Source organism: Mesoplodon densirostris, chromosome 16 (genome assembly GCF_025265405.1).
Source record: "Mesoplodon densirostris isolate mMesDen1 chromosome 16, mMesDen1 primary haplotype, whole genome shotgun sequence".
In the NCBI taxonomy this organism is placed as follows: Eukaryota; Metazoa; Chordata; class Mammalia; order Artiodactyla; family Ziphiidae; genus Mesoplodon; species Mesoplodon densirostris.
In genome coordinates, this window is record NC_082676.1 from 50,177,307 (window position 1) to 50,194,847 (window position 17,541).

Genomic DNA, 17,541 nt, shown 5'->3' on the forward strand with positions numbered 1-17,541 from the left:
TTGCTGATTCTAGAATGCATGAGTCTGACATGGTTTCCTCAAACCACACTCCTGGCAAACTCTAAACTCAGTTAAGGATTTCGATAAACTCAGTTAAGGATTTCGAAAGAGCCGAGTTCCGGGAAAGAGGTATACAAGTACAGAGTAAGAAGCTGAATTAAAACATTTTTAGGTTGCATTTTTGTCAGAAGACAAAACTGAATGTTTCAGTGCTGAGAACCTGAGACTGTCCAGAAAAAACAAAATTCTGAATGTAGGACAGAAGCTACCACAAAGTCAGAATCCAATGTTCCGCATTTCTGAAAACAACATGAGTTAGGGAGTGAGAGTGGTCCTCGAAGTACTGTATCTGAATAAGGTTGTTCTGAGGGTTCGTCTGGGTTGCCTGTGTTCACCACACCTTGCAGTAAGCACCCCACCCCCATCTCAAGCCTTCCTTCACCGCACATTCAAGTCGACTGCATCCTTCACATACTGCTACTATTTGGGTACCCCTGAAGCCAAAGCAATGAAAGATGCTAGGGAAGCCTTATATTAATTCAAACATGATGCCAAAGTCATCTCCAAAAAAGTTTATTAGCATGATTAAAAACATTTTCTTGAATAATGATAGAATTTCTAAACATGAAAGAGTATCAGTGGCTATATCCTATAACCAATATTTGCAACTGGATGGACAGCATTATTGCCAGTCTTCATTTTATTAAAAACAATCCATATTTATTGGTTCCATGTGAAGTCATGACTATTGCTTTGCCTGGGAATGAGTCCCTACTGCAATTAAGTATAAAAAATATCTTCCATAATCGAAGTGTGACCTGCATTACTGAGTAAAGAGTTAATAAAAATCCTCAAAGAGTTGGGTTTTTGTTTTTTAAAAACATTCCTTTTACACACTACAAAGAAATAATTAGTATTTTGGCTTTTAAAATTCCTACATGATATTTAGAGTGGCAGTCCCCAAAGGTCCTCCCTTCACATAACTGAGAACGCAGACCCTCTTCCGGAGCATACATTCTTGGGGTGGACTGTGAAGACTTCAACCTCCACGTGTTTATACTGGTTTGAGAACAAAGACAGCGTCATCCAGAACGTAGTAGTCATTATACATGTCACCTTCACACAGGTATGGCAGTCTAGTGAAAGCTTCGATAACAAAACCAGCTTTTCTGAAAACTTCAGGCAGACTATTCACTTGTTCTTCCCAATTCTGTCCCTTGATTTCCAAAATTTCTGATGGTTTATCCCACTTGCCACCTACTAAAACAAATAAAAACATTAAGTTAAATTCTTGAACAAACAAGTTATTTAAAGAGGGAAGAGGGGAAGAACAATATTTGCTAAGGACTTGGTATGTGCCAAGCACTGGGTGCTTTGATGAATTATCTCCCAGGTGACCCAGCAGTAGGACAAAGAGAGGAAGTACAGACTTAGGAGAACTGAAGAACATGCCCCAGCCTACAAGGTTAATGAACACTGGGGCAGAAATGTAATCCCTGGTTTAACCGGACCCAAAGCCCACACTATTTTCTCTGACAGTTTTGGACATCACCCTCCCTCAGACTGACTGGTGTGTAATGGTCAATAGGTTTGGAAAACTGCTGATTAAATACTGGAATACTGAAGCAGAGAGTAACACGTAAAATTTGAAAGACGGTTTTGGACAAATGCTAGAAAATGCCACTAGTGTAGTAAAATTATGCAACATATTAACTAGAGAGGTTTATCAGGCTGAAAATAAAAATAGGCTAATGAAGGGTTTTAATTTATAAAAACAGATCATTCAGTATGTTTTTCAAGGGAGGTCAATCCACTCTCTAACTTTTCAGAACAATTTCATAAAAGTTAAGCCCCAGAACCAGAGAGAGGCTAACACACTAGAATGGATGAATCAATCCAGCACTTCTTGGAACAGTGACTGAAGTCTATGTTATGTTAGTCATTTCCAAACCCATGAGCATCAGATGCCCAGGTACTAGGGGGCTAGAAAAGGTCTTCAAGTTCACACACATACCAAGCACTGACTACAGACACACAAACACACATACACAATAGTATATATAAATTTGGGGGTGCCTTTAGATGCTATGATGATGGAAAAAACACACAATAATACTAAAAGTGTTACTAAATTCAGACTGAGAATAACTTTCCATAAATGACAAAATATAATCAACAGGTGCCAAGAGTACAAACAGTACAGTGGGAAGATTTTTCACTCTTTTCAGTGGCCCAGGACCCTCTTTCTGGTGGAAGACAAAGCCTGGGGAAGCAGCTTTCCCTGCCTTTCTTGCAGCTAAGGCACTGGCACACGACCTAAGCTCAGAAACACTCGCCTGAGGCCTGGAAGGAGGAGCTAGTGACCCAGAGAAGTGGGGACATCAGGCTCTTCTCTGGGGAGGCGGAGCAGTGGCGTGAGACCAAGCAGCTGGGGCAGCGTTGAGCGGTACTACCGACAGGCTTTGGTCCAGCCGCAGCATCTAGTGCTTGGCGGCAGCAGTGTGCTCTTTGGATCAGTTTCATAGTATGTTTTGGGGCGTGTGTCTTGTGTGTAGACCCCCATACACGATTCTCTAGTCCTTCCAGTGACTCGCTGAGCTACCCCAAATCCTTTCAATAAATTACCCTTTGCTTAAGTCAGCCCAAGTCATTTTCTGTTGCTTACAAAGAACCTGACTGATGAAGGGAGCCCCCAAGGGGCTGGGGATGACAGAGATTCCACACATTTGTTTCACAGCACAATAAAAGGGGTCACACAAAACTGGGGCACAACTAGTTAATGGTACACAACTTAATTCTTCATTGTACTCTGATGTACTGTTCACTAATTTTTCTCTTGTCTCTACGTGAAGACACTTCCTTCTGCTTCTCCTCCATTTCCAGAAGTTACTGGCCCAGCACTAAGCACAAATTAGATGCCCCAAGACCAGCGACTGAACTGCTCTAGAAATTTAAAGTACGAATTATCCGTCAAACAATACATCCTGAGAATATGCACCACATGTAAATCAAAATCTCACTCAAAACATCTAACACTTTCGAGGATTTGTAAAATCCAAGAAAAATGTGAACATATGAACATTTAGAAATGTGCTCTAGGCTAAAATCTCAACTTTAAATGGTGAAACTGGATTACAAACAATCTTTACACAATTTCAAAAAGTTCCCGATTACGGTTCCTTAATAAGAGTTCCTCTCTTTGGTTCTTCCTTTCTTTTAAAAAAAAAAAAAAAGCCAACTCTCTTCAAATACACAGTCCCATCAACCACGTCACACATACACACAGAAATGGAGACTGTGAACAGAGGCAAAATCATTCTCGGTCTGGAACTCAATCTGATTCTATTTCATGTCGGTAAGGTTCTTTTATTTTTCCCTCCATTTTATTTAAATCAATTGCTACTTTTCGCCTAATTCATTTATATTTTAAGACCCTACAGATTAATTTTTAAATGTATAACATTATGGAAATTGTCTAAAGTGATAAATTTCCTTTTTTTTCTCAGAGAAACAGGTAATAAAAGAATAGCTGAGAAAAAATTTCATATTAACACTGAAAATTTCCTTTGCTCTTATGCAGCTTTAAAGAGCACCTCACCAAGCAAAGGGTTGAAAATATTCATAAAATCACATGTTAGTAATCAACAATTCAGTTCCCATACAGGCGAACTCACTCTGCACTAAACAATACTTGAATATTTTTAAAGAACAGTGCTTCAGAAAAGCTGAATTTCCATAAATTAAAGTACTTGTCATTTAAAAAAACAACTGCAATGTCTCCTTCCTTGAAGAATCATCATCTCATAATATATGGATGCCTATGCCTGTTTTTTTCTCTGTGAAAGAGTTTCCTACATCACAGTTCTAATAATCTCACCATAGTTCTAATAAATCTAATAATCTCAGATTTGCCCACAAAGTTTGGGTCATAGGGCAGGAAAGGGAGCAAAACCTCTTAAAATTTTTTCTCATCTGTCAAGAAATATATTAAAATGTTAACAGTGATTTTGGTGGGGGTGGTGAAAGGACTATGGGTGATTTTTTTGCTTCTACTTTCAGTAATAGTCTTTTTTCCCCTAATATGTATATATTACTTCTAATATATTTTAATTAGTATTATTTTAAAGAAGAATTCTTATCTTTTAAAGATATATTTTGAAAGTTGTACAGATAAAATATCTGGAATTTGCCCTAAAATAACACAGGAGTGAAGGAGCCAGTAGGGAGAAGAGGTGAAACAACACTGGGTTGAAGTCAGGTGATGGCACAGAAGTTACTGTGCTAGTCGACTATTTCTGCATATGTTCGAAATTTTCCAAAAAGGCTTTTTTTTAGAAAGTGTCAAAAAATTAATTTTCTATGTATTTTCTAGTTTGGTCTTCAAAACTAGTAATCTTTTTTTATTCCCTCCACTAAGAAGATAAACTTTCAACCTTTTCAGAGGGTACTGTATTAAAAAAAAAAAATCCTACAGAATGTGGGCGTTCTTAACGAGAAATTTTTCACAGGAGTGGTCTGTGGTGTGACATATCACCCAAACTTCCCTTTTTTCAATAAGATGTTGCTTTACAGCATGCGGGAGGGAGCAGCAGTGTCCTCAGAGTCTGCGCTCTCACAGGAAACCACTGCAACTGGTTTTCTCCCTTCTCAGGCAGTAGTCAGAAATGAGCAGAGATATGGAACTCCAAAGTTGCAAATATTTATTTTACCCTGGAGCACTAGCTCTCCAAGAAAAATGTTAAAAGGCAGCTTCCCTGTTAAAAGCTCTATGTGACAGAGGACCTGACACTGGGACACCGCTGGTTAACTTGGTGGCTCTGCAGGCCCACCTCCATTTCAAGTTTCCACACATAATGATCACTATACCTTGTAAAGCGTTTCTTTACTTCTAAGGTGACTGAGTCTGGGTAGGAGACCTGTGCTTATAGTTATCAGGCTTAGGAGTGAAGCTAAGTCCCTCAGCTGAAGAAGTCGGGAGCCTGGTCTTCTCCAAGTGACTTTACCCTCTCATCTGGTTTACATTTATCAGGTTGCTAAAAAGCTCCCAGCTCATCTTCAATTGTACAAATACTAAAATTAAAACATGGTGAGAACAGATTTGCATCACAGATACCATGATTCTAGTTTTAATTCTTCTGTTCTGGGTCAGGACCTGTAACAAAAACGTTAGCTGACAAAAAGCTCTTCTGAAACTTACATCAGACCACTTGGATTACTTTTCAATTTCCTTTACAGTAGCAAAGGGCAAAGTCAGACAAATAAGACCACATGGAAACATATAACCAGGCAAAGTCAGACTAAAAACATGCAAAAATGCCAATTTGTCTCAACCAATACTATTTCACATAGAGCCTCCCCCTTGATCCCAAAAGGGTTGAGGGGAGGTCTTCCCATGTATAAACACCTGAGTGGCTTTCCAGCTTCACATGCCTGGGATTAGATAGAAGGCCAAAGTAGGGACCCAACCTCTATGACATGAAAGCAGCAGGACGTGGTAGAGAGAGCACTGGACAGGGTATCTAATCCCGGCCCTGCTAACACATTGCTGAGATGTCCACCATTATCTCGAAAATGGGCATACGACACTGCCCATTAATGGAATAATGGTGGCAGCAGAAATAGCTACCTTTTATTAAACACTTACTAAGACTTAGGTAAGTAAATACTCCTTAGGCACCCACGGCCTCACGTAAACTTCCCGCTAAGCTCATGAGGTGCACAATACTATCCCCATTTTGCTAATGAGGAAACAGACCAGAGGACTAGGAACTGGCAGAGCTATGATCCGAACTAAAGTGTGTGCTCCATGAGCTATACTCTCATCAAATAGATGAAAGCTACAAGAGACTACAAAGCAATGTACAAGTGCCAGGAAGAAATCCAACTTGCTGGGCTGTGGCACGGCCAGCTCATTAGGCCTCTGCTCAGTAATCAAAGACACTGTAGGCTAAGCCAGGGCTACATTTTCCCAGATGTACATCTTGCCTTTTATAGTGTTTCCCACTGGGACAACGAGACTCATAAAAGAACAATTGTAAATTGTCATGAATTCCTAGCAATCACAACTGCCACAAGGCCCCCCTCAAAATCCCAACTGCCCATGTGCTCAATCAGTGGGTGTGACATTTGCATGAAGGGCTTTGATACCTATTACCACATTGAATACAACACTCCTGTGAGGCCAGGGGGTACAGATGAGGAAACGGGCCCTGAGAGAGTTAAGTGATCTGCACAGGGAGGTCAGAGGAAAGCTTGTACGTACACCACCGGTGTACATGTGGACCCCGAACTTCTGACTCTGGATCTGCTGTCACCTCCGCTCGTGACAATGCAGATTCCTGGGACCTCTCTGGGGCTGCCCTCAAGTACCAGACGTCACTGCACAACAGCAGGCTGAGGTTAGGAAGCTCAGAGAGTTAGGAAAAGTGAGGAATACCAGTGTCTACTTTTTTTTTTTAGTCTCTCAAATTTTTTTAATTGAAGTAAAGTTGATGCACAATGTTATGTAAGTTACAGGTGTACAACCTCACAATTTTTAAAGGTTCTACCCCATTCATAGTTATTATAAAATATTGGCACCAGTGTCTACTTTTACAGTCTTGTCTGTGCTGGGAGTGAGGGAAGAAAAAGAAAGCAATGGCTTTCGACAATTCTTCACCCCAAAATGTGAATAAAACGGAAGCACAAAGGGAGGTGAGAGGCCCACTAAACAGGCTCACCTGCTTCCTCCTACAGGTGCCGTGGGCAACTGTACCGTCTCGGTGGTTCAACCACCTTCCCTTGAAGTGGACTACACTCAAAAGGCTGTGACCATGCAGTGCTCCTTCTCCACAGCGGGGTGCCCTGCAGAGCAACCAACAAGCCTGTGGTTTCGTTATGGCGCTCTCCAGCCCGAGAACCTGTGCTTGGATGGATGCAGAGATGAGACAGACAAATTCACACTTGCGAATCTGGCACAAAACCAAGTTTCCCTCACTGTAAACAGGCTGGCTTTCAATGACAGTGCAATCTACATCTGTGGAATAGCCTTTCCCAGTTCAAAGGAACCGAGAGCTAAGCAGACGGGAGGAGGGACTGTGCTGGTGGTAAGAGGTTAGTCAAGACTTTTTTCCCGAACACTGCGTTCTGCTCTGCCCCCGAAATGCATCACAATACTTATATGCAGAGATTATGAGGTAAATTTGATAACTTAGTACCCGAGCCAGTGAGGAGTGTGACCTGCACACAAGCTAACGTGAAGTTTGGATTCAAGAACTCCTCTGACACCATCTCCCAGCCTCCGCAGACACAGTCAGGGTTATGTGGGTGCTACATTCTCTTTCCATGTCCAGACTTTACTGGCAAAGGCTGACCAACTATGTCCTCCTTTTGTATGTCACACTGATTGAAATGTGGTGATTAACGGACAGCCTTGTCAGTATCTAGTCTGGTATTGCACCATCTAGAACCAAACACTGGAGAAGCGTAAGCGATCAATAAATTGGACCCAGAAAAAAAAATATGCATTATGGAGAATAAACACAAATTTTAGGTGAAGCCACTGGGGGATCCCTGACCCTATGCAGACCCTTCTGGGATCCCCAGAAGGGTCTGCATAGATAATGAATAGACAAAAGGTCGGTGTGGCTCTGGCTTCTTGAGATTTACTAAAATCCATGACAATTTCCTCATGCAAGTGAGGACGCTGAGCCTAGCTAAGTTCTGTAAATTAAGAAATTAAGAGATTTCAGAGGAAAAGCTTCACGTGATTCTGGGGGAAGAAAGAGAAGAGCAGCAACTTGTGCTTTTTTTCCAGACCTCTCGCCTTTAAAGAAACTCTGCTATGATGAGCACTGAGATCATTAAAACGTAAACTCAAATTAACCAGCCTTTTGGTTTTAAAACAGGACTTTGAGGAGCCCAGATGGTCCTGTATTTTAACCCCTGCTTTGGTGTTCTAATGGCCTTTTGATAGTCCACTGTCATTTAACCTTAGTTTATTCTCACCTGTAAGGTAAATTATAAATGCGTTAATGCACATAAAGCACTTTTAATGATGCATAGCAAGTGCTCAATAAATATTAGCTATAGATATTAAAACAAACACACAACAGCTTTGGAGATTTGTATAGCTCACTGCATGCATTCGTCTTCTATAAAAAATATTAGACAGAAGAAAAATGGTTTGTAAAGAGATGAAGGTTTCAAACCTGCAAGCTTATGTGAAGAAACATTCTTCTTGAGGAGCAGGAATGAAAGTACCACTAAGACAGACAAGGCAATTTCCTTTTCTCCAGAGCTCCTCATTTCACACTTGAAACTTTTTAAGTTTTACAGATATGGCTGATTTGTTAGTTTCACAAGAAAAATGTATGTTGTATAAACTGAGTTCACAGGATAAGCATCTATGGGAAATTTAGTTGAAAAGTACAAGTTATTCAGATAACAATTATAAATCTAAATGGATTTTGTATTTCAAATACTCAGGTACTTGAAGACATGGTGTGTTACTTCATCACTACCTAGGGCACAGGACACTTCCTGCAAGGAGGGAGAAATTCAGAATGGGCAAATGGATTCAATAGTTCCACTTCCAGAACTTTATTAGAAATAAGGGGCACATATAACAATGCCTGTCTTTTAAGCATGCAGTGAGCACTAAAATCTCAATGTACAGCCTTCTCAGGTTCTTAGAGAACTGCACTGTTCAGCTATGTGTACTAAACAGTTCAAGGTCATAAATACACGTGGGAAAGTATCTTAACTCCATAAACAGACTCTTGGTGACACTTGTACATCATATCTACTAAAAGAAACTTTAAACACCCTTGAACAAACCCTTAATGTTTATCTAACTTTAAGCAAAACTTTATATAAAAAGTGATTCTTAACATTATGACAAGTAATTAATTGAATTTTTAAAAATTTTAAGTTTTAAAAATGAATAACATGTTGGGCATAATACATTTAAAGAACTAATGAACTGGCTTTAACTATATCATACACTTGAGTACTTTCTGAATCAAGAGACCCTGAATAAATTTTTATATGAATAGCCAAATAGAATAAGTTCATGTTTCACCTCTAACATGTAGTTTCGATTATACTTTATACATATATTTGCAATAATAGCTTCAATAGTGACTGTGGTTCTTTCTGTATCTGTAATTAACAAAGAGACGAAGGTTCTCAGCAAGGAACTGCAGAGTCTCCTGACGGCCCTCTTATCACTGCTCTCTATCTACGTTACTGGTGTATTCGTGTTCTTCATCGTCCTCACCAAAGTAAGTCAAATTTCTTGCATTAGATGTCCTTATGGCCTTAAATATTATCATAAGGAAATAATTTCCATCTCTCCACATGTTGGGAGCCTCAGAAATAGCTCATCTAATTAATATCGTCCTTTGCATTTGCAGGAAATACCACCTGCAGAAGAGGTCTGTAGAAGAAAGCAAAAACTTTCATCACTGAAATTATTAACCAGAGTACACAATTTACAGGGTTTTCTTTTTAAAACCCAGTAATATGGGAATAAGAGACCCTTCTTTATAACCATCATACACATGCTACTTTCCACTGGTGGGGGAGGTATGAAAGGGCTAAGAACAATCTTTAAGAGCAAAAAAAAGTTAAAAGAGATTAGAAACTGCCTTTAAATATCTTTAAAAGGCCTAAAGATTTTGAGAAAGACTATCTTCTGGTTATTCACATGCTACAAGAGGGGGTATGTATATGTTATATTAGGATTACTATAAATCCTACAATCAATATCAGTTTGAGCTATTTTATTAATAAAGCATCTCAGAAATGACATGAAAATTATTAACTCTTACTGCATTACCATTTAAATATTAAGTTAGTTTAACCTTATTATGGTATGAGATCTCTGCCACAACTGTTGTGAGTACATAAAGTGTCTTATAAGACTCTCCTTTTCTTCTTGACAGTCAAAATCTAACACTCTAAGAAAGAAAGAAACAGAAGATCCACAAAAGGTACAGACCAATGCTTGTAAAATATCTTTCGAATTGTAGTTGTAACTACTTCAAATCCAAAATAATTTAAGAAACTCAGAACATCATCAAAGAACAACTTGCAACCACAGATACTGTTTCCTATTGTTGAGAAAAATGATAATCTGAAGTGGTAACATATGTGGTAAATTGATAGTTCTCAATCATAAATTCTACTTACTGTACTCAAAATACAAGAGTTAACTGTAGGTATAGATGTGTTGGGCAGGGTAGTTTCTGAGACTGGTGGCAATAAAGAAAGAAAAGGCTCAGATGATGTGCTTTTAGTCCTGAGAGAGATACATTTTTTTCTTATTTGTATTTATAGAAAAAGAGTGCTCGGCGTATTTTTCAGGAAATTGCTCAAGAACTATATACGAAGAGACACATGGAAATAAGCCAACAACCTGTAAGTGTAAAATATCAAAAAAGATATAAAGCATGTTTAACTAAAAAAAACTAAGCTGCCAACAACCTATCGATAATCAAGTTTTCCTTTACAAACGTCTGAAAGAGGATTTTCACAAAATGCATTTTTATATAGAACTTGTTTTGATAAATACATAACAAAGGTCATCTGATGCAATATTCAATAGACACCAGGCTGGCATCTTAGTGACATGAAATCTTTCAGAAACACATTGGATACAGGCAATGTTTTCAGTACAGACAAGGATGCTTTTGTGGGTTGAAAGCTACTTTGTACTGTATCTTGCATGCAGTAGTAAGCATTAAGTAGATGTTGCAAACATTTGTGGATCAAATTATATAGAAAACTTACTTGTTCACATTAAAAAAGATACAGCTAATAAAAATAAGAAATGAGGGATTTTTTCAGTCTTTGGGGTTGCAGTCATAGGAAGAATACATCTATATTGACTACAATACATTCTGATAGTGTTTCTTTAAAGTCCTATATAAACAGGTTTTTCAAACAAGACATTGTTTTAGAGCCAGGAGAGCAGATGGTTTCCATGATGCATGATCAAACTGCTCAGGTTTAAATTAAAATGTATACAAAACAATGAACTTATATACTAGTAAAGATATTTTCCTCTTAAACAGCAGCCACGAGGTCAAATGAAACAGAATTCTGATATGAGGTGTGGTTTTTTTTTTTGCTTTGTTTTTATTTATTTATTTATTTATTTATTTATTTATTTATTTATTTATTTATGGCTGCGTGGGGTCTTTGTTGCTACGTGCGGACTTTCTCTAGCTGCGGCGAGCGGGGGCTACTCTTCGTGGCGATGCACAGGCTTCTCATTGGGTGGCTTCTCTTGTTGCGGAGCACGGGCTCTAGGCACACAGGCTTCAGTAGTTGCGGCACGCAGGCTCAGTAGTTGTGGTTCGTGGGCTCTAGAGTGCAGGCTCAGTAGTTATGGCGCACGGGCTTAGTTGCTCCGCGACATGTGGGATCTTCCCAGACCAAGGCTCGAACCCGTGTCCCCTGCATTGGCAGGCGGATTCTTGACCACTGTGCCACCAGGGAAGGGAAGCCCCCTGAAGTGTGTTTTCTAAAATCCGATTTCTGAAAAGGATTTTCATCCAGGAAAGAATATCATCTACGTAGTCACTTCATCCTTCAATGTACATACAAATACATAGAGAAGTGGCCTAATTACCTAAGATGTCACTCTGAATAATTATACATGCCTTTTCATACTCTTTTCTTATTGATGCTGGGGCATCTTTATCAGCAAAGAGACCAAGTTAAATGGCCTGAAGACAGGCCTGGGAGTAGGAATTTCAAAGCTCTAAGCCAGGGCTTTGACAATGGCATCTGAACAAGAAAATTATTCTTGGGACTTCTCTGGTGGCGCAGTGGTTAAGAATCCGCCTGGCAATGCAGGGGACACGGGTTCGAGCCCTGGTCCGGGAAGATCCCACATGCCGCGGAGCAACTAAGCCCGTGCGCCACAACTACTGAGCCTGCGCTCTAGAGCCCACGAGCCACAACTACTGAAGCCCATGTGCCTAGAGCCCGTGCTCCACAACAAGAGAAACCACCATGATGAGAGGCCTGCGCACTGCAATGAAGAGTAGCCCCCGCTCACCGCAACTAGAGAAAGCCCACGTGCAGCAACGAAGACCCAACGCAGCCCTAAATAAATAAATAAATAAATTTATTTAAAAAAAAAAAGAAAAAAGAAAATTATTCTTCAGTTCCCATATCTTACTCCAAATAAAGGGAAAATGGTAACTGGACCTTTAAGGTTACTGGAAGGGTATTTAGGACCCAGAATGCAAGATGGCACTGTAGTTTATATGTTGCTTGTAGTGTGGGGTTATTGGTTACATAACTTAAAATATGGCTTATTATTTACTATTGCAGCAGGAGAAAGACGACACTTATGAAAATAGAAGAGCACTTTCTAACTATGAAAGACCACAGAAATCTTCTGATTTTCAATTAAGTCACTGAAAATCCAACTCCAGAAGTTATGGAAGTGTTAATGGACATACACTGATCAGGGTTTTTTAAAAAACAATTTAAAGTAAATGGAAAAGTCAACTGGCTACAAGAAGGATGCCAGAGTATAAGGAAACTATTACTAAGAGTAATTATCACAATACTAAAACCCAACAAAATGCAACTGAAAAATACTTTCCTAATTTGCTAGGAGAATTCTAAGCAGTCAAACATCGTCAAAAACTTTCAGTTGTAGCATATATCCTATATTTGTTTCATTCAACATATGAGGTGCACCACATGATGACTGTTACCCTGAAGAAGACTTAAAGTCACACCATGTGCCTCAGTCTTGCATGGAAGAATTGTCTCTACGGTGTGTAGAAGTGATGGGCCATTTAGACTAAGTTGGCAGGGAAGGAGGATGGAGGGAGGAAGGAGAGTGGCAAAATTTGAGTGGGAAAAAATCATCTTGAAAAGTATTTTGTAGCAAAAATTATTTCCTCTGGTACTGCAATGGGGCAATGGTATAGTGCACATTTTCCTACCAGGGCATGCAAAATAACTTACATCATGCTACCGACAAAAAGTGAGACCAGAATAGAATACAGAGTAAGAATACAATAACTAAAATACAGAAAATCCAAAGCAGAAGGTTCAACCAGAAAACACCTCAGAACAAATAAGCCACATCCGACTCTAGATGTCAGTCTCGTGCTAAACAACAGCACCAGGGAAGGATTCGGCAATGCACTGTTCCTGACAATGCCCTTGCAATACTGATTTTTTTTTCTCTTTTAGTAAGTCATTGTATTACACAGACACACACACACAAATATACATATGTGCACATACATACACACTTATACAAACCTACACTTTATACATAGCTGGGATCATACTAAGTATATAGTTTTGTATTGTACATTGCAATGTTGATTTTTAACCAACTTAGGAGGGAAATGTTAGGTAAGGGACTGGGTATACAGCAAGGATGTTTATGGCACTCATTACCATCTCACTAAGAAAACATGTTATGAACTGTTCTCTGAAAGTTACTTCTGTGTAAAAAAAAATCTATTTAAAGTACCTACAAGTATATGTTCATTACTAAACATGAATTACAACCTATTATGTTTATTTCATTAAAGTGCTTCTCTTAAGCTGGTATAAAATGAGATGTATTCTTATTTTTAAAACCCAGATCAAATTTTAGAATATTTTAAGATCCCTTGAAAGCGTTTTGTACTAATGGTTTAAATCAGTAATCTCTAACCTTTCTAATCACATGTGCCAGGAAAAATGGAAAGGGGAGAGAGGGGAGCACATAACCTCATTTTATTTGTGTGTAGGATGTATATACGTGTGAGTGCATGTGTGTGATTTATATAGTGTATGCATATACACTTATGTGTGTATATATGTATACACAAAAATAGAAATTAAACAATGGGCATTAAAAGTAATGTAAATAAAAATGTTAATATTTTCTTCCTATATCCCAAAATAAATTGTCTTGTGTACTCCCTCCACTTTGAGAGCACTGGCCTGGCTGAAATAAATGAACTTCCAAACCAGATGGCAAAAAAGGTAACCACTAACGCCATCTAGGTGAATAGAAGAAGTGTTGGATTCGATCATTTCCTTTTCATTTCTGAGAATCATTACTTGGTACTTTCAGGGCTGAAAATATACTGTTCTTTGTGTAACTAACAAGAAAACAAAATCCCTAAGACAAATTCATATTTGATTCAGATTAAATCTTTGCCAATACAACCAAAGACTGTGGTTCAAAGATTGATTTTTAAGCTAAAATTTGGAATACACTTTTCCAAGTAGTTATATTCCCTGAGGTCATATATGAGCACCTGATGTATATATAATATTCATTCTTTTATCCATCCATGTAGCCAACAATATTTATTGAGTGCTATACTATTATGCAACCAAAGGCCTCTTTTGCAGGCTATCCTTGGGCCTCACTGAACTTGTCCTCGCCTGTGAACCCCACCTTGTTCACATCTTCATGCTTTTGCACATGCCATTCCCTCTGCCTGGTAAAATGCTCCACAGATACAAACAGGTCAAATGTCACCTACATGAAAACTTCCCTAGCAGTTAATGGATCTTTCCTTCTCTAAACCGATAGTACTTTGTCATGTTTCTTATCAGACTATCCTGCCATTGTCTGTTTACATCTTCTGAACTATTCTGTAAGTATTTTAAAACTAGAAGCACATGTCTCATTTCTTTTTATTTCTACTGCCTAGCACTGCCTGGTACATAGTAGGCTCTTAAATGCCTTTATATGAATGCAATTGAACAATGTTTCTATAGAAAAATATTTTTTCAGCATTTCAACTAAGATATGAAGCACACTTCACTCCCCAGCCATTGATTCTCACCCCTCTTCATAAGGACTGTTCACTGAATCCCTAACATTAATTTTCCTGCTATCTGAGCATCCAGAATTTTCACTGGAAAGGATTAAGCTATAGCTTTCTGTTTAGATTTATATTTCCCAAGACAATGAAAATAAAATAATATTAAAACAACTTGGAGACGAAAATGGACAGACATGGTTCTAGTGTCTATACACCCTACCCTCTAGAAAAGAGCACTTAAACCCACATACCAAAAGCCTAAACGAGATTTTCAGAATAAGTCATTTCTTTCTCTCTACTATATAAGACCTGAGAGAGTCTGAAGCCCTGGGCTAATAGGCATATAGTTAAGTGTCTGTGGAGTCGAGTCACATAAACCGATGGAAAAGGTACAGATTCTGAGACCAAGTTAAAATGCAAAAACATTGACAAATACTTCAAAGTGAAGAACTGTGAACAAATCTGATCAATGAAGCTACAAATAAAAGCAAAGTAACGGAATAGGATGCAATGAAAAAATCTAACATGTATCAAATACCAATACTGAGATAGACAAGGTTGGGCACTATCCTTTAAATTACGTTATTTAATCTTCACAACAAACCTCAAGGTAGGTGTTAGCCCCATTTTTACAGATGAAACACTAAGCTTAATGAGAGGCTCAGGTAATAAGGGCTGACCCCTATTTCAAAACACGTCAGCCCTCAAAGCCCATGCTCTTTCAACAAAGCAGTCCAGCCAGAGTCTTGCTTATTTCTATTTAGACTGATGGGAACTTTAAGACTTAACATGTCTAATTTAATCTGAACAATGACCCTGAAAGAAAGTGAGAAAGTTGCCAGTGGCTACCTCTCAAAACCCATAGGCTTAGCTGGTTTCACAGGAGAATTCTACCAAATTTCCAAAAGCAGATAACCATAATGCTATTTAAACAGTTCCAGAACGTTAGAAAGAAATTAGAAACTATTTTTTATAAAACCAGCAGAACACTGATACCAAAACATGACAAAGATAACATCCTCCAAATAAAAGATCAGTTCAGACCAACTATCATTTTTCAATAATATTAATGCTAATATTTTTATTTAGAGTTTTTGCAAATACAATCTAGTGGTGCATACAAGACTATTCTGCCTAAGCCCAGAGATGCAAGAGTGGATATGTATTACAAAAGTACTATTAACTTAATAAGCCAATGGAGAAAAAACCCTATCTCTATAGATGTTGAAAACACAGGTGGCAAATTCAACATTGATTCCTGATTTTTTTAAGCTCTTAATAAAATAGGATTTTTAAAAAATATGTATTTCAAGCCAAACAGTAATCTCAAGCCAAAGACAGAATCATATTTAAAGTATTTTTTCATTAAGGTAAAAAACAAATCAAAATTTTCCACCATTTTTTTCTTTAACATTTTCTGGAAATAACTACAAATTCACTTGCACCAAAAAAAAAAAAAGTCTAAAAATGAGAAGTAAGTATTAAACCATCTGCAGATGCTATAACTGTATTAAAAAAAAACCCCAAGAGAATCAATGCTGAGAACTATTGGACACACTAAAATAATCCAATAAGATAAATGGTTACAAAACTGGTACACACACACACACACACACACAAAACAACTGCTTGTCTGTGTATGCATAATATCCACTCTAAAATATGATGGGAGAGCCACTTGAGACAACATGAATGAACTTGTAGGACATTATACTAACTCAAATAAACTAGACACAGAAGGACAAATACTATATGATCACACTTATATGTGGAATTGAAACAAGTCAAACTTGCAGAACCAGAGAAGAGAACGTTGGTTGCCAGGAGCTGGTGGGTGGGGGAAATAAGAAGATGTTGGTCAGAGGATACAAACTTTCAGTTATAAGATGAAAAAGTTCTGGGGATCTAATGTACGGCCTGGTGACTACAGTTAATAATACTGAACTGTATACTTTAAATTTGCTAAAAGAATAGATCTTAAGTGTTCTCATCACACACACACACACACACACAAAAGGTAACTATGTGAGGTAATGGATGTGCTAATTAACTTGACTGCAGTAATCATTTCACAGTGTATATGTATACTAAATCATCATGTTGAACACCTTACACAAAAATGTTTGTCAATTATATAAAGCTGGGAAAATTTTTAAATTTTTTTAACCATGAAGGAAGAAAAATTCCTATTTATAATATCTCACACACACACACCATTAGAATAAATCTAACAAAACTTGTGCAGAACATTTATGAAGAAAATTTTGTTACTAATGAACATAACTAAATAAATTGAAAGACATTCTATTATTAGCTAAGAAGACTCAATACTCCCTAAATTAACTGATAAATTTAATATAGGGGAACTAGGCAAGTTAGTGCTAAAGTTGATCTGTTAAACAAATAAGCCAAGAAAAATCTAAGAGAAACTGATTAAGAAAGACTAGTGCTATGATACTAACAAGAATGATAAAGTTACAGTAATTAAAGTAGTTTGGTATTGGCACACATATAGAAGGATAAATCTTAAGAGAACAGAACCAAACACATTATAGGACTTTAGTCTATGATTTAGGTGGCATTTCAAAGCATTGGGGAAAAGATGATTACTCAATAAATGGTATTAGGACCACAGTGTAGCTATCTGGAAAACTCACTCTTTAACAAGCAGTTCCACTCCTAGAAATGTATCATCCAGATAACCATAAACCTTACTTCCTTCAGCCTTTTCCCTACATCACCCTCTAAGAGA

The 17,541-nt window shown here is 38.0% G+C and overlaps 2 protein-coding genes across 3 annotated transcripts in view; one reads left to right on the forward strand and one right to left on the reverse strand.

Annotated features, from left to right (window-relative positions):
- Window positions 1–276: 276 nt before the first annotated feature.
- METTL9 (methyltransferase 9, His-X-His N1(pi)-histidine) overlaps window positions 277–17,541 on the reverse strand; it is a 43,047-nt gene continuing 25,782 nt past the window's right edge. Inside the window, exon 5 of one of the 2 annotated variants that reach the window (XM_060078012.1) lies at window positions 277–1,260. In XM_060078012.1, the coding sequence (XP_059933995.1) occupies window positions 1,055–1,260 (206 nt within the window). In that variant the 3' untranslated portion in view covers window positions 277–1,054. The remainder of the gene's footprint in view (window positions 1,261–17,541) is intronic. The other variant, XM_060078013.1, reaches the window with a different exon arrangement.
- IGSF6 (immunoglobulin superfamily member 6) lies at window positions 3,289–12,417 on the forward strand. The gene is made up of 7 exons (XM_060077725.1): window positions 3,289–3,355; window positions 6,736–7,092; window positions 9,157–9,263; window positions 9,396–9,416; window positions 9,927–9,974; window positions 10,321–10,401; window positions 12,328–12,417. The coding sequence occupies exons 1-7, from the start codon at window positions 3,289–3,291 to the stop codon at window positions 12,415–12,417; spliced, it is 771 nt and encodes a 256-aa protein (XP_059933708.1).

Bases quoted from the DNA above. Each gene is read 5' to 3' on its own strand.
- IGSF6 (XM_060077725.1), top strand. From the start codon at position 3,289: ATGGAGACTGTGAACAGAGGCAAAATCATTCTCGGTCTGGAACTCAAT. The intron at 3,356-6,735 runs GTAAGGTTCTTT...TTCCTCCTACAG, and splicing joins TCTGATTCTATTTCATGTCG to GTGCCGTGGGCAACTGTACC. The intron at 9,975-10,320 runs GTACAGACCAAT...TTGTATTTATAG, and splicing joins AAACAGAAGATCCACAAAAG to AAAAAGAGTGCTCGGCGTAT.